At 44.6% G+C, this 23,482-nt stretch overlaps 2 protein-coding genes across 2 annotated transcripts; both read right to left on the bottom strand.

Moving 5' to 3' along the window:
• Positions 1 to 9,461: 9,461 nt before the first annotated feature.
• LOC133412628 (homeobox protein six1b) lies at positions 9,462 to 11,544 on the bottom strand. The gene is made up of 2 exons (XM_061696106.1): positions 10,679 to 11,544; positions 9,462 to 10,408 (listed from the first exon to the last, which is right to left on the bottom strand). The coding sequence occupies exons 1-2, from the start codon at positions 11,236 to 11,238 to the stop codon at positions 10,114 to 10,116; spliced, it is 855 nt and encodes a 284-aa protein (XP_061552090.1). The 5' UTR covers positions 11,239 to 11,544; the 3' UTR covers positions 9,462 to 10,113.
• Positions 11,545 to 16,908: 5,364 nt separating this feature from the next.
• On the bottom strand, positions 16,909 to 22,317 carry six4a (SIX homeobox 4a). The gene is given in 4 exon segments (XM_061695997.1): positions 16,909 to 18,848; positions 19,573 to 20,246; positions 21,392 to 22,080; positions 22,082 to 22,317. Coding segments are annotated over 4 exon segments (2,010 nt in total). The 5' UTR covers positions 22,133 to 22,317; the 3' UTR covers positions 16,909 to 18,252.
• Positions 22,318 to 23,482: the final 1,165 nt, after the last annotated feature.

Below are 23,482 nucleotides of genomic sequence, written 5' to 3'. Positions count from 1 at the left end.
TGATTTTAATGGTCTATATTTATAACTCTCTGGTCTCTAGTTTCTGCAGCTGTTGCCAAGTTTAAGTTCAGCACCTTGAGTCCTTCTCAGTCATGGTCTGGGGTTAGAGTTATAAACCTGCCAAACTCTGAGACAGAGAGGTCGAAGCAGACAGTCGGGCTGTCAGCTCATATGTCTTTGCTTCACCATGTTGAAACCCCCTCACCATTGGGTAAAATTCTTCGATCTAGAGGAGACTAATAACTCAAATTCTACACTTGGGTGCTCTGCGAGGATTACGTGATCAACTAAAAATGCAAGAAATCGGGTTTATTTTCATCTTATCATCATCAAATGAAGGTACAGGGTTGGTTGGAGTTGATGTACGACAGGCAGGAAGAGTTCGTAAAGTGATAACCGGGGGTTCTTGGTGATGGATAGGAAGGTGTGATGGTAGGAGCAAGATACAGTTCTGTACAAAAGTCTTAGACAGTCATTTTGACGCAGTAAAACTAAATGGGACAGCTAGTCTTTTTGCCATTGTACATGCAGGCCCTGTGGAGGTGTTTCGTCAGTAGGGAGGAACCAAAGCAAGTAGCGTGATGATTGGTATGGTAGTACGTCGGCACTGTAGGTAAGTAGGAAGCCGTGGTTGCCTTGTCGATAGGTGTTTTCGATGAGGAGTAGTAAAGTCGACTAGTTGACTCATCAGTTTAATCCCTATTGGTAGGTTGAAACAATGTACATTGGGGTGTTGGTTAGCAGGTCAGGTGTTGTGTTAGGTGTGCTTGTTGGTTAGGGTAGGTTGGTAAAAAGTTACAGTGGGTACGGAAAGTGTTCATACCCCCTTAAATATTTCACTCTTTGTTATATTGCAGCCATTTGTTAAAATCATTTAAATTCATTTTTTTCCTCATTGATGAACACACAGCACCCCATATTGACAGAAAAAAAATGTAATTGTTGACATTTTTGCGGATTTATTAAAAAAGAAAAACAGAAATATCACACAGCCATAAGTATTCAGACCCTTTGCTGTGACACTCATATATTTAACTCGGGTGCTGTCCATTTCTTCTGATCATCCTTAAGATTGTTCTACAACTTCATTGGAGTCCAGCTGTATTTGATTATATTGGTTGGACTTGATTAGGAAAGCCACACCCCTGTCTATATAAGACCTTACAGCTCACAGTGCACGTCAGAGCAAATGAGAATCATGAGGTCGAAGGAACTGCCTGAAGAGCTCAGAGGCAGAATTGTGGCAAGGCACAGATCTGGCCAAGGTTACAAAAAAAATCTGCTGCACTAAAGGTTCCTAAGAGCACAGTGGCCTCCATAATCCTGAAATGGAAGACGTTTGGGACGACCAGAACCCTTCCTAGAGCTGGCCGTTCGGCCAAACTGAACAATCGGGGGAGAAGAGCTTTGGTGAGAGAGGTAAAGAAGAACCCAAAGATCACCGTGGCTGAGCTCCAGAGATGCAATCGGGAGAAGGGAGAAAGTCAACCATCACTGCAGCCCTCCACCAGTCGGGGCTTTATGGCAGAGTGGCCTGACAGAAGCCTCTCCTCAGTGCAAGACACATGAAAGCCCGCATGGAGCTTGCTAATAAACACCTGAGGGACTCCAAGATGGTGCGAAAGAAGATTCTCTGGTCTGATGAGACCAAAATAGAACTTTTTGGCCTTAATTCTAAGCGGTATGTGTGGAGAAAAATGGGGGGGTTCAGCTGCAGGGGACAGGACAACTGGTTGCAATCGAAGGAAAAGATGAATGCGGCCAAGTACAGGGATATCCTGGACGAAAAACCTTCTCCAGAGTGCTCAGAACCTCAAATGGGTCGAAGGTTCACCGTCCAATACGTTGTCTATTTGATTATATTGGCATAATAATAGCCCCATTGTTAGGTAAAGTCTGTTTCAAAGGGATTCACAGGCCCACAGTTGACAAAGATTGGAGACATGCCCTGATCTATCGACACCTCAATCATTATCATTACCTTTAGGTTCTACAACCACAATTCCAATGAAGTTGGGATGTTTTAAACATAAATAAAAACAGAATACAATGATTTGCAAATCATGTTCAACCTATATTTCATTGAATACACTACAAAGACAAGATATTTAATGTTCAAACTGATAAACTTGATTGTTTTGAACAAATAATCATTGATTGACTGAGCAATTCAGGGAAGCTCCTTTTAGACCCAATCACGGCACCCACCTGTTCCCAATTAGCCTGTTCACCTCTGGGATGTTCCAAACAGGTGTTTGATGAGCATTCCTCAACTTTCTCAGACTTTTTGCCACCTGTCCCAGCTTTTTTGGAACGTGTTACAGCCATAAAAGTCTAACTTAATGATTATTTGCTCAAAACAATCAAGTTTATCAGTTTGAACATTAAATATAGGTTGAATATGATTTGCAAATCATTGTATTCTGTTTTTATTTATGTTTAACACAACGTCCCAACTTCATTGGAATTGGGGTTGTAATTTGAAATGAAAGGTAGGTCTTAAGTTGAGCTACAGTGATAGTCTCATAAGGTATATTAATATTTGTAACAATTTCGGGCCAATCTTTATATACAATTTAATCAAAGTATAAATGGATTTATGTCAGTCACTAACAGTGACATGAAGATAAAAGGGAATCAAAACAAAATAAAAATGGAAAACAATATGTTGGGTGGTACGGTAGTGACTGGTTAGCACATCTGCCTCACAGTTCTGAGGACCTGGGTTCAAATCCGTCCTCCCGTGTAGAGTTTGCATGTTCTCCCCGTGCCAGCGTGGGTTTTCTACGGGTACTCTGGTTTCCTCCCACATCCCAAAAACATGCAGGGTAGGCTAACTGGGATAGGCTAGTTAGCTGGGATAGGCTCCAGCATACCCGCGACCCGAGTGAGGAAAAGCGGTGTAGAAAGTGGATGGATGGATGGGAAAACTATGTTGATCATTTGCATATGGTCAAGTCACTTCCTGTCAAATTAGCATATACAATACACACCTGATCATCAGAGAGCTGACTACTTTCAAACTTAGCATCGCATTTGGCACCTCCTCACCAATATGCAAGAATTATTACTCCACTGTGTGAAACACGTTTTCAGACCACAATAGTTTTTGGAGTGGTAAAATGTCCCCCTCCGCACCGCCTGAATGTCCTCCCATTGGATGTGCTCTGGCGCCGACACTAATATCAATTATCGGAGATGGGGACCCTTTTTTGGGCTGGAGCGCCTGCCCCCGAAAATGTCTGTGCACGTGCCTGCCTGCCAGTCAGTTCTCAAGTTGGCTAAGCCAAGTCTAGCTAAGCGTCACCTGGCAACCTAACTGCTGCGAAAGAGTGTGTTCTTCCTGGAAGCCTCCTACTCCTACTTTTGCAAGTCGAAAGGGGGGCTGTTTTCTTGTATGACTCAGCAGTGCCACAATATTGGTCTTCAACGTGACCGGAGAGCCACAGCTCTGGAGCCATGGGTTGTCGAACCCTGGGTGAGTTGTAGCTGTAAGGTGCTGGCAGGGTTGGTAGGTAGATGGCTAGGTTTGACGGTTGGTTGGAAGCATGCTAGGTAGGATTTACTGACACCGTACAGTATGTTAGGCAGATACAAATGAAAGGACCGGAAAAGTATTTCGTCTGTCGGCCCCAGATGCCTGCATTTTTCATCTACAGTAAGTGAGTGTTTAAAGCAAGCTGGTTGGTTGGACATCAAACATTTCTCAGTTTTCTCCATCCCGCATAACAAGATCTGGAGCATGACTGTAGGTTGTGGAATCATAAGGGCTCTTTCCCTGGAGAGGCTTGCCGGAAAACACACTGTGAGGAATGGGTACGTTTATTTTACTTCTTGCATGCGGCTCTCTGTGAGGAGGAGGTCATCACATCAGCAACCTGTACCTCCTCCCTTCCCTCACTGGGGAAGCCATCTCATCGTAACTAATTCTTGGTTTGGATTCTCTGGCCTCTCTTGTGTTCCTCTCCTTTGCATCCGTCTCTCTCTCTCTCTCTCTCTCTCTCTCTCTCTCTCTCTCTCCCTCTGTGTCCCTTTCACCACCAGCCTCCCTGCTCTTCGATCATGTGCTAACTAAAATTGGCCCAGCAGCTTTTCTCTGCCGGCCTTTTGTCCCTGCTCAGGGAGACGTTTGGCACACAGAGGATTCGTATTACAACTTTCATTTCCTGAATGTTTTTCTTTTTTTTTTCTACTATGGGACCAAGAAGGGTATTTCATCCGACTGCAGTACAAAGATGAAGGGCAAAGGGAGGGAGATGGCAGCTCAGATTCGGGGAGCTGTCACTCCAACTTTGGCAGACAAATAAGTGGACATAGCTGCAGGATTGTGAAGGAAGGTAGAGCTGCAGTGATGTTTGGCCTTTGCTGGCATGTTTAGAAAGGAGGGGGTCCTTGAGCTATTTGTGAGCTCCACGATGGGTGATGTGATGTCCCTCGGGACCGTGAGGTAGATTTCATTATTCTATACTCTTTCCTCTTTTTGCCTCTGCCACCCCTGCCCATCCCCAAATACACCCTAGAGCCTGAAGCAGTGTCTGGAGTTTTTGGGATGTGGGAGGAAACACACCACCTGACCTGCTAACCAACACCCCAATTTACATTGTTCCCACCTACCAGTAGGGATTAAACTGATTAGTCAACTAGTCGACTCTTTCAGAAAAGCTTTAGAGTGGGAACAGTGATGAGTTATTGATAAGACTAAGATATAATTACTATAATGCGTTACTAAACCCAGTGGGCCTTCCTGTAAAAAGCATTGGGGTGGAAACTCATACATTCAGTAGTTTTCTGGTAAACGTTTTTTCCTTCCTGGATTTCTTCTTCTTGTGTTTTTCTTTGCAATAAACATTTTGTCCTTAGCCTACTGTTTTTTTTAGAACATTCATGCATCCCATTACAAAAGTTGAATACTTTTGGTTGGGTGAGTAGTGTAATGAACTTTAAAGTTAGTTTCAAAAGGCTACAACAGCATCAGGACCCTCTGTATCATCCTGAGTGAGGAAAAAAAAAAACACACCCTCATCCAAAGTCCATAAGTCTAAAGGCAGCTCATTTTTCCTCTTCTTGCTCCAAAGTCATATGGATATCTGATTCTCCACCGACAAAGCTGGATTTTCGCTCCGGAAAGATTTGATATATGAGCCAGGGCCTCCCGTACACATTTCTTTTTCTCAAGTCCTCTTTTTTAGACATTACTCATGCATCCTATCTTGTCCTTGTAAGGTCTTAGAAAATGTTCCTCCTTTCACGTGATAATGTATATGGTGCTGGCCTGCATTTAAAATCGCACCATACTATTTAACACCCTAATAGTCAAGGATCATTTGTGGAGTCAACTCCTTGTCTAACCCCGCTTCTCTTTCTTCATGCCTGAACTCTGGGTTACCCATCACTCAGTCAGTCAGGAGATGGAGTTGAATAATTCTTTCAGCTCAGTCACGTAGTAGCTTCCTCTTGGATAGCGGTTTCCTACTCTTGTGAATTTTTTAACCCAATGCAACCTCATTAAATGTAAGTTTTTTGGTTACATGTCATAAGAATATGCTGTAGCTCTAATGGTGAATACAATGTGTGTGTGTTCTACTCTATTCAGTGTTATTCCTCCCCTCTCATAATACGGCCGTGGACTGTACGATTTTATAAGTGTTATCTCAAATTCCAACTGCTATTGGTCCTTGCTTTCCATTACAGGCTATTGGTTAAGTGGTTAACACTCTGCGATGGAAAGTCAAAGCTAGTGATTGCAGTGTTCATACTGTATCATAATGTAGTAGTAATTATTTAGTAACTAGTCATTAGTAATTATGTCATCATAATTCTAGATTTGAATTGGCTCTGATTTAAACGTTGAGTCGGCCCATTGAGAATCTGGCTTGAAGCTGACTTCATTTGCACAGTGTATGCCCACATTTATGGTCTGTGTGCACAAGAACGTTTTTGACTGAAAATAGATACAAATGTTGTTCTTTTGGCTGTTCATTGACATGACAACAGTGTTTTGGGAGCAAACATTTGAAATCGGGCCTCAAAGTAGAGGTTTTGGAAAACAATAGCATTGCCTTTCTCATATAAACTTTATTTTGTAAAAATCGAGGATGTGAGTATGAGTGTAAAGTCTTCAGTCTGGGCATGTACATGTACATCTGAGATAAAACAGTAATAGCACAGCAGGGTGCTGTTGTAACATTTGTGCTTTGAACACTTCTCCAGAAAAGTGACATTTACTGCTTTGTTACTGTGTCCAACATTATAGCATTACTTACCAAGTCTTCATTCCCATATAGCAAATACATTGTGTACTGTATTCAGCAGGAGGTATCCTCCGGAAGGACATGCACTAATGTTTTTTGCCATTGTCATCGCTGACTACTGGCCTGGCATGCACATTGCAGTGTTTTTAGTGATCTAGAATGGTTTTGTCGATGTTGTTCTCAGTACGTGAAAACGTTTCAATCACGCAGAGAAAAACGTTTGGGTTTTTACCAGGTCCTTGTCGCGTAAACGAATCCTTGCACTCTTTCTCTTGCTTGCTTTCTCTCACATGCATGCGCACACACACACACACACACACACACACACACACACACAGAGACGCACACACACACACACAGACTGCATGTGCCTTTGGGCCAGGCAAGCACATTGTCAGATCCATGCATCATCGGTAAGAAAATCTCTCTCTACTCCCCCCTTCCCTCCCCTCTCAGGCAGGGCTGAAAAGATCCTTTTGTCCCTCATCACCCCCTCACCTCCCCTTCCCTTCATCACCCTCCTCACCCCCATCCTCCACCTCCTGATTATTATGGATACCTGGGACCATCTCACATGTGTCATGTCCCATATGCGCAAAGCTACCTGACCTTCTGTCCACGTCTGGCCGGTACACCCCAAAAAGATTTCGGTGCTTCATAGAACAGATGCACACTGGTGCCAGAGCAAACATCAGTGTGAGGCCGACTGCGCAAGCTCACGCTCGCCATGTTTATTTGCGCACGTCCAGGCCCTTCCTGCTGTTGATTTAGAGCCACTGCCACTTTACAAGCATGACAAATGAAATGCCCTTTTGATGACTAGGACCCTGTTTGCCATCAGCAGCTGTCGTTGCTGGCAGCGACGAGCTCAACCTGTGCTTTTTTTCATTAAATGCCGGCTCACCGATGAGGCCTTCTGTGGACAGGCACATGGCTGATATGGCCCATAGATTTATGAAGGCAACATTTCTCCCTCTGATTCGGAAACGAGGGATTTGAGGGTGATTAAAAGCAGCATGCGGGTTTCCATATTAGATTGATTTTAGTCTTTCACACATCCTGAAGGTGATTGATGGCCTCTCGCTGTCATGTGGCCCGCAGAGCCTGTTTAATCCTGGTGTGTGTCTGCCGTGCTGGACATGTTGTCATTAGATTAACAGGTATGAAGAGTCACTTCGAAGGCTTTGTGATCACCTGTTTGTTAATTTGTGAATATTTAGCCACACTCTTGTGCCAAGACTCAGAGCCACATGCTGTGCACTGAATGATCGGATCGTCGGTAGCTCGGCTCTTTGCTGACCTCTGCTGAGTGCCATGCGTTATTTACTTTCATGTTCCTCTTGCATTCAATCAGACAAACCATTATAGTCTACCTAATGCTGCCACCAATGCTTTTGTCCAACGTAAGTGACTCATCCGTTTGTAATATGCAGTTCCCAAGCTCACTTTTTTTGTTAGTTATAATAACGAAGTGTCCTTATTGTTTTCCAGTGGTGCATGGAACATTGCATTAGATCAGTGATTCATGGGACATTTTGTGTGCCGCAGGAAATGATCCCATTTCCCTTCATTGGTCCAAACATCAATTTTTATTCACAAATGATGTGTCTTTGTTCATCTATCTTTGCCAGCGACGAAAATTGACAGGCAGAACAATTGAATGCTCTTTCATTAGATGGTAGAAGGCACATAATTGACCTGTGGATCCAATTTTTGTAACGCTTTTGTTTGGTGGTGCCATGAGATTTTTCTCAGGTGAAATATGTGTCTTGGCTCGATAAAGTTTGTGAAACACTGCATTAGGCTATGTCTGTCTTCTTTACCCGACCCTCACCAAAACGTGTGTGCCCAATCATGCATCACGGTCCTCTGCTAAGACTTTGAACAGGATCAAACACTAATTTGTTGAATATTTTAAGTGTAATAAGATCATGAGGGTGAGCTCAGGGAAGGTCACAGTGTAACCGAAACTGGAACATCAGCTATCCTGCACTTTTTACACCAACACATTCTTAGCTATTGTCAACATTTATAATCTGAATATTACATTGTTTTAATAGTAATAAGGAAATATCTGGCCTTGGTAGTGCATCACAAATATTTTTATTTTTTTCCCAATAGCATAATTTGGTGTTATATTGCTTCTTTCACTTGAAATTGAACATGTTTGACACATTAATTCTCACATTTGATCTCGACAGAGACATTGAACAAATAAATATTGAGCATGTGGGAATCTGCTTCTATTAGTCTTTTAGGGGTTGTAAAGAATATTATAGAGCGATGTGATGATGCAAAATAGCTGGAGGCGCCCACCCATTCACCCCAAAAATTGAAGCTGGGTGCTGAGTCCCTGCAGCACCGCAATCTTTGCAATCAGGCAGTAATGCTAACAGCAACTGTTTCAGATTATGCTGCAGGAAATCCTCAGTGCTCTCTGTTCAAAACAATTTACCCTGACATGAGTGTGTGGGGGTGTTGGTGGTGGTGGGCACATTTCCTCTTCATATTCACACCCCATTCTGATAACTTGATTGCCCCAACAATAAATAAATAAATACATACATACATTTCTATTGTATTTATCATGTTATTTCTGTTGTCATTTTAGCCAATTAAGTTATTTAAAGAATACTAATATATATCCCATGTTTGTTTGTATATTTATTTTACCAGCCAGTGAACTTGACCTTTATATAGTTTTTTTCTTTCTTTCTCTGACAGGATGTTTAGGTTTGAAAACATGCAGTTCTATAAAAGCTGAGTGGTGACTCTTTCCCATGGCCCGGAACCTAGCACAAACTCTTGAAGAGCAAAGAAAGCATGATAGCAAAAAAATAAAGTAATTCTCCCCACCCTCACCCCACCCCCCAAAAAATTTAAAATAAACAAAAAAACTCACCTGAAACAAAACAAAACAAAAATCAATTGGCGTTTTTTTTACTTTCTCTTTTTTTTTTTTTTTTTTTTTTTTTTTTTTTACAGCGGCTTCCCCTTTATGACTGTTTGCATCCCGGCTCTGAATAACACGATGTAATACATTTATCGAGATTCATAACTAACCAAGCAAGTGAATAGGTTTTAGTAATTTTGTTTCGTACTTGTCCCAAACTAGATGTGAAAACACATATATCGCCTTAATATTTTGGGGGGGGGGGGGGGGGGGGGGAATAGTGCACGCAAGTTAACATATCAAGAAAGATAAATGTTTTTTGTTGTTGTTGTTGTTGCTTAAATCCACAAATATAAACGAATGATGAATAAGCCAAGACAAAAGCATCACTTTTAGTTTTATTTGAAATTAATGGCACACTGAAAAAAGTCATTTGAATTGAATCTACTTAATTCGAACAAATCACTCGGTTGCACGTGATTAAAATGTGTTAAACTAACATGTTATTTGATTCTTTTCGAGAAAATAGGGGGGAAATTACGTTGGTTTACCACATTTTCATCATGTGCAAACAAAGATCAAATTAAGTACTTTATTTTCAGTGCATGACCTGACGAGAATTATTTTAACAAAATATAAATTAAGAAAATGGGCAGTCCACGTAAGTGTTTCGTTAAGGGTTTTAGGTCTTGCGTGTGCGCGTGTGTGTGTGTGTGTGTGTGTGTGTGTGTGTGCGTGTGCGTGTGCGTGTGTGTGTGTGTTTTAATGTGCAAGAGATAATAAAAACCTGTCGGGGTGATATACAGATTAAGCGCATAAAGGAATTTTACGTTCCAATCAAATTTAACGACGGACAAGTCAGTCTATATAGGTTTAGGCTACAATAGTGTTACTTCATACATCAATCTGATACACTCATCAGTCCTCTTCTGTATTTTTTTTTTTTCTTCGTCAAATAAAATAGCGTCTTTAAGAGCCCAAATCCACAAGGCTGGAGGTTAGGGGTCCCAACAAGGAGTCCTGCAGCTGGTGCGGGTGTCCGTGCATGCCGTGCACCGGCTGCGGGGCCCCTAGGCCGGGCATGGAATACGCGGAGGCCCCGGGGTGGACCATGTTGCCCTGGAGCAAAAGCGCAGAGTTCTGGTCGGGGCTCTGAGGGGGAGAAAATTCGTCCTCCGAGCTGGACATGAGAGACTTTCCTCCGTCCAGCGGGGACAGCTGGTTCTGTTTGTTGCCGCCTGCGTTGTTGTTTTCACTGTTCTCCCTGCAAGGGAGAAATGACACGACAGCATGGCGTCAAATCAGAATGCATCTTGGGCTTTCATATTGACCATTCACAGAGAGGAGTCTCCACATTTTCCTCAGTAATATGACTATTTGAATAAAGTATCGCAGGGGCATTTCCCAAAACGTACAGGTAAACAAACTTGTAAATTGGCATCAAACGTGAACATCTGCAACTATGTATGTATAGTTTGTCAGAAAATGAGGACTTTTTTTCATATTATCAAGCATATGGACGCGGCGGGAGTACCTTTCCTTGGCCTCCGCGGCTCTGTCCCGCTGCCGTCTGTTTTTGAACCAGTTGCTGACCTGCGTGGTGGTCAGTCCCGTGGCCTCGGCCAGCTCCCTCTTCTCCCGCGGGGACGGGTAGGGGTTGTGCGTGTACCACTCCCGCAGCACCCCCCGGGACTTTTCCTTGAAGCAGTAGCTGGTCTCCTCGCCGTCCCATATCGTCCGCGGCAATGGGAATTTCCTCCGAACCCGGTACTTCCCCACGGCGCCGAGCGGCCGGCCGCGCAGCTTCTCCGCCTCCACGTAGTGCGCCTTGAGCCACAGCTGCTGCAGCTTGGGGTGGTTGTGCGCGGAGAACTGGTGGCTCTCCAGGATCTTGTAGAGCTCCCGGAAGTTGCCTCGGTGGAAGGCCACCACCGCTTTCGCCTTCAGGACGCTCTCGTTCTTGTGGAGGTGGTCGCAGGCGGGGAGAGACCACAAGAAGCGCCCGAGTCGCTCCAGGTTGCCTCCCTGCTGCAGCACCTCGCACACGCACGCCACTTGCTCCTGGGTGAAGCCGAAAGACGGTAAAATCGACATGATGTCCGCGGAAGAAAATCCCCCCAAAAAGATGACGTTTATTTCTTCTTATTTCCCCGAAGCAAATCCTTCCGCGTTGGGCCTGCCCACTCTCCTCTGCTCTCCTCTGCTCTCCTCTCCTCTCCTCGATGTCGGCTGATCGCCGCACGCCCTCCGCTCTACGGCAGATTTGCGATGTTGATTGTCGGGACAATTTGTTCCTGGAGGAGATATGTCAGGCTTAAAGGGAGCCCGGCGCGTTCCGGTGATTGGCTCTGCGTCTGCCCTGCGCCCCTGTACAGCAGAGCAGCACTGACTTTGCAGCTCCGTTTCCTCCCCAGAGGCAGCGCGTCAGGGGCTGAAATAGGAGCGCGCCTCCACCTCCACCTCCACCTCCACCTCCACCTCCACCTCCCGCCCCCACGGCAGCTCCTAAACACTAATCAATTATTACAGAGCCTCTTAAAGGCCGTATTAACGTGCTTCTATATTATAGGGATTATGTAGTGTTACGGGACTAACCGCACACACTTTTGTTCATTTTTTTAACCGTGCAAAAATATTTACCAGATAAGCAAATTATATCAACTAGATATATTTGTTTACAAACATACAGGGGAAAATACTAAACGATTGTTGGTGTTTTCGTGTTGAGGCCGTACGAGTAAACGCCCATCTCCCTTAATTACATGCAGATTGTGGTAGCTGCACCACCTTTTCACAGTCTAATAATTACCTAGGCCGTTTATTTTATGGGGTGATATAATTTAATAAGGTCCTGTGATGGTGAGGTTTGGCGTACCAGTAAGCACGTCTTTATATGACAAACCACAACCTGCCAAACGGCCCACAGCCCACCGGTGCGTGCGTGCGTGCGTGTGTGTGTGAGCGTGCGTGCGTGCGTGCTTGTGAGAAAGAGACCCCGATATGATTCATTTTGATATATAAGGCTGTACAGTACAAAATAAATCTCAATGCAATGCTAACGCGTTAAATCGAGCATGTCTCTTTTTGAAACGAGACTCCTCGTGTGATTCAGTTCAATATATGGGGCTGCACAGTCCAACAACAATCTCATTGCACGTATTACATTGAGAAATGGGGGTACCTATCTTTTTTTTTTTTTTTTTTTAATGATCCCTTGACACTTCAATTTTATACTCATGCCGTTAGTTGAATTCTTTCAACGCAAGAAAAGAATGTCACGATGAGTTATCTAGGCCGTTTCCTCCTTTATTTCTGCATCGTGTTTTTGAGGTTGCTCCTGAATTATCTTCCCCCACCCCCATTTGTATCCCAGGGATTAGACCGGCACCGTAGTGGCTCCATGCAGCGTTTTTCGGTGGGCTGAAACACAAAACCGATCCATTAGTAAATGAGTTCTGTGTACCACGTTGGTCCGTGTGCTGCTGCAGTTGTTGGTTCGAGCCTCACGGATCACATTTCTTTGTCTGCACCATGCATACCCTTGAAACCGGATTCCCCTTTTTAATATGCTTATAAGGAGCACGTTTTGTATGCCCCAAATGGATTCAACTAAACAATAAAAATGAGGCCAAACCTATTGCATGCATGCATGGTGCATGGTTATTTATGGCACTAATGGTATTTAATTAAAGCAATAGTATTTCATCAAAGTTGAAGTCATTCAAATTATTCAGTTATATTGGGTGTCACTTTGTTGCCTTATTTTTTTTTAAGTACACAACGGTCAAACATTTCCGAGTGTGTTGACTTGATCATTTATTTATTATTGGAAGCTATTTTTGTGTAGCTTTGTTTTTAATATGTTTATTGTCCGATTGCAAATCTATTGATTCTAGTGTTTGATTTATTTATTGAAACTACTGGGAAGAACATTGGGGGGGGGGGGTTCATTTTGGTCTTTATTTTATACATTGACATTCACACACACTCAAATATGCGCATGTATGTCAGAATTGCTTTGCTTAAGAGCACTTGACCATACGCCAAAAACAAACCAGCAGCTTTGCATTATCGGGTTGGGGGTTGTTTTTCCTATCAGTCCAAGTCCTCAGAGGTCAATGAATTATGCAAAGAAATATGATGACAATTGAACCAATGTTTATTATAGATTGCGAATATTTGTCGGCTCACGTTTTTTAATAACCGTTCCTCTCTACGTTTTAAATTGTTATTATTATTTAAATGTCATTATCAATTGCCCCAATGTCCCCACAGGCCGTATAGGTTCCCGACTAGTAATTTTATTTTTTAAATGGTGCTTGTGGTGCTGACTGAGTTGTTTTTTCATCCTCATAATAATAATAATAATGTAATTATTACGTAATCAGTGTTAATATTATATGTACAGGTATAAAATAATAATAACAATACAAAACACTAAATCGTATGACCTGACAGGCAGCAACACAGCAACGGGACATTGATTCATAATTTGAAATCTTCAACACAACAATGTGACATTGATTCATAATTTGAAATCGTCAACAAAAGATCGGGACTGACCAGGAAAACAGCATGCAAATCATTTGGCCTTTGCGTAGCAATCTGACGTGATGTGTGTATGAACATATGTGCACGTTGTTGGATAGTGTAACAAAAGGACATATGCGGCTGTGTAAAAGCTTGAGTGAATGAGCTGCCTGATGAGCAGCTCTCGGGTTTCTCTAATATCTCTACCACATTGCGACGCGCCTCCTCCTTTAACCCGAGCAGCCCGGGGGGCGAAATTATTTCAAGATGTCGACTCTCCATCGGCCACGGCCAGAGCTGAGCCCCCACTCCCACCCCTTTTTACCCCTGCAAGTAATGCAATACTCGGGGATACTATAGGCCATCACTTGTTAGTGCTTTCTCAATATGATTTGGAGAGATTTATCTCTCTTCTTCAGTGTCCCGTGCATGTGTGAAGGACAACACAATAACAAACATTTTGTGTTCATTTTCACGCCCTAAAATATACCTGAGGTGCCCTGTTCAATTATTCCGAACGTTTTCATGATTCATTATCACAATGGAGCAAAGTTGTTTGGGCCCAAGCGTTGCCAGGGAAACCAATGAAATGCTACATTTCACTTCAGTCGAGAGGAGGAAAAATAAGAGAGAGGCTCGATCGACCGGGAACACACAAGAGTACGCTTCATAAAAACGTCACCATCAAAAGGCTTCCCCATATAGGAGGGTTTATATTTGTAAAATATGGAGGAAAAGTGAAACGGCTCACAGATGTTTTTCACTCCATCTAAATCCAAAGTGCTATTTCAGCTGCATTGAGTGGAACAGCGCTGATGCTGTTTAAATTAGGCAGATAAAGTCCTGGAGGGAAATTTAGTTTAGTCTGACTTTTTCTGTCCGTTGTGGGAAGTGAAATACATTTCAGGAAAAAAATGAATTTGGCACTCTCGATGTGCATTTTAATTACTCTGACATAGCATAATAATACGCAATATACCACGACGTTGTCCTTTAATTTTAACTGACAGATCAATTCATGGTGTCAATATGCCTTGGGTGAGCGTGCTCCGTGTCCCAAATAAAAAGGCAGACCCTTCTCCCCAAACACAACACAACTGTTGACATGAGTGAGTTAAATGAAATTGGAGCTGCAATTATCAGCTTAACAGAGTTTCCTGTCATGTTGGAAAATTAGACCTTCTACAAGTGCGCTGGGCTTAGACCCCCCATCAAAATCATTACGCATTTCCTCCAGAGGGCCGGCTCCACAAATACGTTGCAATTACAGCCTCGGCGCGTTTACGGCGCTGCGGCCCGTAAACACAACACATGCAAACTAATTTAGGGAGGTGGAGGACGATTTTTTTTTTCTGTGCAGAAATAAACAAACAGCACCGGTTGAAAAACACAAACAGAACGAGATACTTGTGGTGCTCGTGTGTACATGCTGGCAGGGAGGGGGCGCCAGGACAATACTTTCACACAACTCCCAATAGTAACTCCTTTGTGCATATGTGTGTGTCCTGATGCCCCTCTTCTGTTCCATCAGCTGTAAGCAGCACAGGTCTGCATCTTTCCCACACTATCAGCCCCTTTAAGCCCCTAGTCCTCAATATTGTTCATACAAACAGCAGCTCCCAGCAGCCTGGGGAGAGCTAAACTTTGCGTCGGGCCCGGCAGCAGCGGGGAAGCGGCCCAGTAGTGGTGGGTCTCTACGAGCCAGGCTGGTACCCGCCGACCCCTGCCCTCTCATTAGTGGGACGTGGAGCAGCGGAGTACCGTGCTCCGCAGGTCATGTTACATATGGCTTGCAGTCTGCTGCACCGCATTAAATGTCAGCTTTGAAAGCATCTCAAAGATCAGAGGTCAGTGTTTTTAATAAGGCCAGGGTTCTGGGGGAGTTCTCATCTTTTTTTTTTGTTTTTTGTTTTTTACTGCAACTACATTTTACATTGCATTTGAAAAATATGGGCAAAATAGAGTAAGTGATTTTCCCATAGTAAGGATGCTATTCAATGTCCAATGTCATTCTGATGAAAAATGAAGTGCATGCGTGAAGCAACAAAGGCACACCTTTCCCTTTGCATTTATAGGCATTATAAACCTAGGTTGAAGTTTTCTTCCTCCTCCTCCTCCTCCTCCTGTGCGTGAGAGTCAGCCTATGACTCCTGCTCGCTGCAAATGGGATATTGTTCTGGCCTACAACAAAGCTGTTGTCACCCTCTTCAATATTGTAGGAGGGAAGGGGGTCACCCGATACCTAACAATCAGCTAATCCACTGCCCATGGCGAAGAGGTCACCTGTGCACAGGTAATTTTATCCCAGCCTCGCCCTCCCTCCTTGGCTCACCCATTTGTCTCTCTGTCTTTGCCCCAACAATGAGCACAGACAAATAGCCTCTGTTTATGTGCAGCACCAGTTAGATCACATCCAATTCCTTGGGCCTGAATGTCAAAAATCCACTGCAGACACACTGAGGATAAAGTCAAATCCCTCGTTGTTTGTCCTCTTGTCAAATCGGGCCTCTTTCTTATCTCTCTGTGCTGTTATGGCTGGGCACCCACAGAGTCCACCACCCACCTTTGGTGGGAATTTACAGAGAATCCCCTCAAGCCATGTGAGGAGTTCAGGCTCTCTGTGGATTGAGCCTGAGTGTCTGTGAGTGACAGCACCTCAGATTCATTCTTCCACATGTCGGGAGCAGCCAGGAGGAGGATTGGCTTGGGCGGGGGGTTTAGCCTTCGCCCAGGGAAGGGCCGTTGGATTGGACTGGGCTATGCGGAGCTGAAGACCCCCCACCCCAAAAGGCTTTACCTCTGGAAATCTCATTGCTGTTTATTTGAATTAAAGGGGCTGAGATGAGAAAAGGGCGGCTAATGAAGTCCAGGTTGCCAAGCATGTGCAAACGATCACTTGCAGAGAGAGCAAGCGGCAGCAGGCTCGCTGGATTATAGCACGCTAGTTTCCCCCCTCATCCTCACAGTTTGGCTACTTAAATGTTGGAGAGACATATGCTTTGTGTCTTTTGTCTGTCATAAAATAGTGTGCAGACATGTGTCACTCCTATGCAGAGGTCAAAAGCAACCTTTTTTTTTTTTTTTTTTTGCAAAGATCTAAACTGTCTTTAACTCTTTTCATAAATATAAACTTTTATTGCATTACGGTGATTTAGAAAAATACATTCACATAATTTCAAATAACAAACATATAGTTCAAACTAAGTTTTAAAAAACATTAGCCCATCACTCACTTTTTCTATATGAAGTTAAAGCACTGGGAAATTGACAGAATTTCATTATGAGTCGGGCAAAAAAAAAAAGTGTGATGCACTCAGAGGTATGAATGCTGTGAGTTGGCCGTAAGGCTGAAATGTGCTATTGTAGTCATATATGACAGGGAGAATGTAGGCTCCCGTAGTTAAAAAAAAAAAAAAAAAAAAGTACCAGACCCACTTGACAAATGGCCTCCACATTCTTTTGTCTTTTCCTAATCTGACACCCAACAAATATTCCAGTGAAAGCAATGGTGGAGGTGGTGGAAACTCTCTGAATCTGACGTCTTGTCTTCAGATAGCATAGCTTCCTTTCAGTGTTATTCACAATGTAAAAAGCAAAAGAGTCAAAATATGCATAACCTTATGATGAAGAGAAATCATTGCAACTCCTCTCTGTTTTAAAAAAATACTTATGACCTTTTTTGTTCCTGATACATTTGGGAAGCATCCAGAATCGCCCACATTTGAAGAGGCACGTTAAAACGAAACACGAAAGAGCATAGCATCATCACACCTACTTAACGTAGCTGCGTTTTTAACAACATGAACGACATGTGAACCCCACAGTGTGACCTTTTCATTCAGTTCTGTGCCTCACAGTTGACGACGAGGCTTAAAGATAGCTTTTGCTGTAGAAACGTGTGCATTTGTTGAGGCCCGTCGAAAACAGTGTGACGGCCGTATAATGGTGTGATGGTAGTGCAAATGCCAAAAAAGGTACATTCATCTTTGAGACTTGAGAGGCAATTTAAGGTGCTTACTGAAGGGCACTTTGTCCGAAATGAGCAGCTTTGTGTGTTAAATGACATATTGTCCATATATGTGCGCAGTCCTTCAGTAAAACTGGCCCACTTCCACAGACATGCTCCCCCTCTTCCCCCTATGAATGACCTTTTTGGTTTGACCCAGATGACGCATTTAGTTTGGAGGAACATCATGGTCACGTGACTTGCGGCATGCCAGCACCTGCTTCGGCAAATCAAGTCCACTCAACAGGAAGTAGCAGGTGTTGCCTGTAAAACTGCACTTTTAAACATGGCCCAAACAACATTCGCCAACTTCTGCAGTGAGCCTATGTGACATTTGATGGGAAGAACAGAGCTTGTTTTTAAAAATGTTAATAATAATTTTTTTGCATAAATGTCCAGACCTGCTAACAGGCCTTTTGTCTTACTTGAGTGCATCGTATGAGTCAACACAGTATTGTCAAATAATTTAACAGATAAAAGAAATAATGATTTTTTAAAAAGTACACACACACACACACACACACACACAAAAGATTTTCGCTCCTCGCATGGACATGAGTGCTGCTTAAAGGTTAAAGGTCAGCCATGTCTTCATCCATCTGCACTGTCTGTAGTTTGGCTAGCTCCTTCTCCTCCTCAGGCTCCATGTTGCCGCACATGACCCGCACCATGTCAGTCACGCCCGCCGGCCCTCTGCCATCCACCTTGTTCTCTGACAGGCTCATGTAGTCGTTGTCCATGCAGGGGCCCATTAGGTGTGAAGGCTGGGCCGCCCTGACCTCGTGTCCCCTGAGGTACTCGGCGGGCTGGAGGTGGTGACCGCTCGGGTTCGTTTGGGCCATAAGCGCCGTGCTGACGGTGAGCGTGGTGTAGACCTCGGGGTTGGACGAGGTGGCGGCGGTGACGGAGACCGGCACCTGGTTTGATGGAGCCTCTGCGGAGCTGGGGGTGGAGTAGCTGATCTGCCCGCTCGGGTCCAGGTGGAGCCCGTGGTGGTATGAGGAATAGACCCCTCCCTCCAGAGGCTCCTTCTTGATGGGCGGTTGGTTGACGTTCATACCGTAGAGGACGGTGCTGTGGTGCAAGGAGGTCATGGCCAGCTTGTCCTGCTGCTGGAAGGAGTCGTCACTGGAGGAGCTCACTGCGACATCGTTCAGAGGTATTGTACCTGTGGCCAGACAAAAGACACATCAATACTGACATTACATCTGGTGCACAACAGTAAATCCACTCTCACTTCTCATATTATACATATGATATGTTTCATTGAGAGGCCCCGGCCTCAAGGCGGTTGTTGTGCGTCTCGCGCACTTTGTGTTGTTGCGGCGTGAGCCTGTAGTTCCTCAACAGCAAGCCGCACTTTTTGTTTTTCCTTTCAATTCCTCCTGGCGTGGATTCTCTGTTCAATGTCAAGGTAAGTGCTGTAATGGCATATTTGCTATTCCCTCTTAGTGCATTTCATGGCCTCTGATTGCCTGAACCATATTTTCCCTACTCCCCGGCTCTGAAGATCAAGAGCACCACGATGATGACTGATGGTAACTTGTTTTTATTCATCTCTGGACTTTTCAAAGGACTGGCACTTTCTCTTTATGTTGGGGAAGCGGGTGTCTCTTTTCCCGGCTCTGTGTTTTGTGTAGCATAAGCCGGTTTAACTACATCCATGAATAAAGCAGAGAGTCTGCAGTTTTGCACTGGAACATTTAAGAAGGGCAAAGCCTTCTTGTCTGAACTGTCTTGATATCAATGTTTACCATATCAACTTAAACTATATTATGTTCAATTAAGTGTTTAATCGTACTGCATTTCATCTCAGTTTGTCTATTAAAGTACAGTATTATCCATGTGTGTAAACTACAATTAGATATCACGTGACTTTTCAAAGAACCCACCTTGTGTGATCGAGGAGGAAGAGGACGAGGAAGAGAGCTGAAGGGGAGTAAGGCCGACATCGCTGTTAAGCAGCGAGCTTCCATCACTGTCAGACACTCCGCTGGGCACCTGCACCAGGCTGTAGCCGCCCAGCGAGGAGCTGAAGGTCAGCACGGACGAGCCTCCGTTCTGGGCGGCCATGGTGTGAACCCCCTCCAGCTTCACGGGCCCTCCGTTCACACAGCCCGAGTAGGGGGAGGTGTATTGCAGGGCAGAGTCCTCAGCAGAGCCTCCCAGTCCTTTCTCTTGCATGTCCACTCCGGAGCCACCCAGCAGCACCCCTCCGGACGGCCTCAGAGAGTTGAAAGTCAGAGGCTGGATGCCCAAATTGAGCCCGTTGAAGAGAATGTTCCCAGGTGAGTGGAGGTAAGATGAGCCGCCGTTGTGAAATGCCGCAGAGGAGGCACTGTTGGTGACCAGACTTCCATTGTAGAGACCCCCACTGTTGGATCCGGGAGGCATTTTGATGTCCCCGATTTGCTGGATGACTACCCCACTGTCCAGAGCCCCCGACTGAATTGGAAGTGTCCCATGTGTGATTACGCCGTCTGAAGAGTTGGAGAGGGGCCTAGGTGACAATTCTTCTTGGCCTTTGGTGGACTCATCCTCTGTGCTGTGGTTTCCATCAGATTCACTGGGAGGAAGACAGGTAATAAGACATAGCAGGTCACAAAACAAGAATAGAGCATGCAGTTACATTTTCTGACACATATACTGTGTATACGCAAATAGTTATTTGTATGATAAGTGCCATAATCATTTTCCTCGCTGTTCACATGTTGCAACGCAAGAGCCGTCGTAGGTCACATTTGTTGCTGTGTTATGAGGCTACACAGCTTTGAAGAGCAGGCTGCGCTTGGGAACGCATTGCCCTCTTGCCTCATGGAGAGACGACCAGCGTCAACAAGTGTGCAACCATTTGGCACAATAAATTCTGGTGTGATAAAAAACAGCCAGCAGTGGTGGTGATGGTGGTGTGACACAAACAAATGGCTTCAAACGTTCTTTGGCCTTAACTAAGAATGTAACAGTTATTTTACAACCCCATTTAAATGCTATGTAAGCATTAGTTATACTTTCAAAAAACAAAACAAAAAAAACAATGTGGATTTACAATGTCCTTTACTCAATTAATTTTGTAACCTGCTGTCTTAAGATTGATTCTAACAGCTGCACCCCCACCCACAAAAGGGGAAAACTCCCTAACCCCCCTCCTCCTACTACTCCTCCTCCTCCAGGACCAGATAACACAAGCGTGGCTTCACTGAATATACACGTTACATATAATTTTAGCAGTAGCCATCTTGTGTGTGCGTGTGTGCGCGCGCGCGCGCGCGCGTTTGCCCGCGCGCGTATACGCGTGTACAATAACACAAAAAGACACAAATAGAGCCACATGAAAGGAGGCAGCCATTCACTGATTAAATTCTGTAATAACATTGTTGACGTTAGGTCTCCACATGCGCACCTATGTTTAGGAAGTTGTGAGGAAATTAAAGGCCTCATTAAAGTCCTTTCTCCCCGAACTCCTAAAGTAATTCAAACTGTAGTGTGGGTGCGAATGAGCGTTATAGCTGGTTTCCACGCCACTTTTGAAACCGGATCTGAATGGCATCCAGTTCATATTTCAAAACACTACAAACGTGCTCCACGCCCTTAAACGTATGTACACATTTTACGTGAATTATGACAGCGATCGGTTATCGTGCTCATTAATCGCACAGAGACAGAGTTCGTGAATTGGAGAATTGATTAGGCGCAAGGTGTTGCAGGCCTCACCTTTTGGACTGAGCCTCGGACGGGTTTCTGTCCCTCTGCCTCCTGTTCTTGAACCAGTTGCTGACCTGGGTCAAGGAGAGTCCCGTAATCTTGGCGAGATTGCGCTTCTCGGCCGGAGAGGGGTACCGGTTCTGGTTGTACAGATCCTTCAGTGCGTTCCGAGACCTCTCCTTGAAGCAGTACACCGTCTCCTCGCCGTCCCAGATAGTCCTGGGAAGAGGGTACTTTCTACGGATCCTGTATTTGTCCACGGCGCCCAGGGGTCTCCCCCGCGCCTTCTCCGCCTCTGTGTAGCGGGCCTTGTACCACAGATCCTGCAGGAAGGTGTGGTTGGACGGGCTGAAACTGTGGTTCTCCAGAATACTGTAAAGCTCCTGATAGCGAGCCTGGTGGAAGGCGACGAGCGCTTGGGCTTTCAGGATGCTTTCGTTCCCGCGCAGGAGGTCGCTCTGGGGCAGGGACCAAAGGAAGCGGGCCAGGCGGTCCACGTTGCCCCCCTGCTGCAGAGCCTCGCACACGCACGCCACTTGCTCCGGAGAGAAGGCCAGCGAGGAGGCAGCGCTCACGAGCAGCTCCGTGCGCACTGCGTCCGCGTCCGCGTCGGGTGCCGTTCGCTCCATGGACAATCCCGCCGCCTCCAGCGCCACTAGCTTGATGCACTCCCGCTTGTCCGCCTCCTTCACATTTTCCCTTCTTGATGTCATTTGCTCTTGTGACTTCTCCGGCTGAAGAAGAAGACATTTTTTTTCTCTCTCTCTGCGCAAGGCTTCCCTGGTCGAGTCACTCCTCCTCCCAGCTCGATCAGGTTACCTCCTCGCCATGCGAAGGCGATCGGATATCTGACAGCAGCTGTAAGTAGATACTTCTCCCTCTCTCTCTCTCTCTCTCTCTCTCTCTCTCTCTCCCTCTCGCCTCCCAACGTGACTTTTTACTCCACACCGACTGCAAGTGGAAGGAGACACGCCGAGGTCTATGCGCGGCACAGCCACGCCATTGGCCGCCCAGGGCCCCGCGCAAGGGGAGGAGCGACGCGGGGATCTGGAGGACTCGAATGTTTGATATTCAGCTGTGAGTCATGCAAGCTCCGCTGTACTGTATTCCCAACACTGAGCTCACCTGTGCTGTGCAGTCTGTACAAAGTGAGCACTTCCATGAGCGTGGGAATGGGCTTGTCAAGAGGTATACCACTTTTTGTTGGTCTGTTTTTTTTTCCTTTTCCCTGGGGTGGCGGCTGCACCGACAAGGAGGCGAACAGCACGCTGTGCACCTCTTTAACACAAACCCGGGAGTTCCTGGAGTGGTGAATCTGTCCGTTGGAATAATCCAAAATGACTTGCAGAGAGGTGGCAAACGTCCTCACACTCTGTACTTAAGAACTTGTAAAAATAAAAAATAAAAAAATAAAAAAAAGAAGGCAAAAGTACGAATTCCACTTTGGTATAAGTAAAAAAGTACAGACCCAAAATGTACTCAACTATGGGAAAATAGAAATGAGTTTTTTTCTTACTGTCAAAAATATACAATCCCCATTTTTGAAAACTGCACACAAGACCAAAACTACGTGTTCTGCTTGTGAATGGAGTAAAAAAAAAGAGAGAGATACATTAGCTAATGATAACAGATGGAGAAATATAACTTTTTTTTTTAGTGGACTAAGGAGTTCAAAATATCTCCATTTAACCGAAGGGACTACAAATAAATAGCCGTCAGAAAAATAAATACTCAATTACAGATTCCTGAAAAATCTCCTTCACTACACTAACAAACTATTAATAAGCACATTTTATGTACAGGGGTTGCAAAAGTAGTTGTAAGAGTTTGACCGATTTCTTTATTATTTACCTTCTTTATTATCCCATGAAATGAATTATACCCCATTGAAAGAGATATCGACGAGGCCCAGTTGAATGTCCACCACAATCACCTCACCCTAATAGCGTTCATCTTTGGGGGTATTATCAAAGGTATTGAAGAAATTCATGCGCTGTTGATGACAATTCATAAGATAAGCAAATTGATAACAACAAAGACTGCTTTGTAAAATGTGGTTGAGAAACTAGACTTCAGGAATGAGTAAATGCTAAAGGCCTC

The sequence above is a fragment of the Phycodurus eques genome, chromosome 14 (assembly GCF_024500275.1).
Source record: "Phycodurus eques isolate BA_2022a chromosome 14, UOR_Pequ_1.1, whole genome shotgun sequence".
NCBI lineage: Eukaryota > Metazoa > Chordata > Actinopteri > Syngnathiformes > Syngnathidae > Phycodurus > Phycodurus eques.
The sequence above is the reverse complement of the archived record's forward strand: the minus strand, read 5'-3'. Positions and strand labels throughout refer to the sequence as shown.

Excerpts from the sequence above, each read along its gene's own strand:
- LOC133412628 (XM_061696106.1), bottom strand. The coding sequence starts at position 11,238 with ATGTCGATTTTACCGTCTTTCGGCTTCACCCAGGAGCAAGTGGCGTGC. Across the intron at positions 10,409-10,678 it reads GCCGCGGAGGCCAAGGAAAG|GGAGAACAGTGAAAACAACA; the intron begins GTACTCCCGCCG and ends TCTCCCTTGCAG.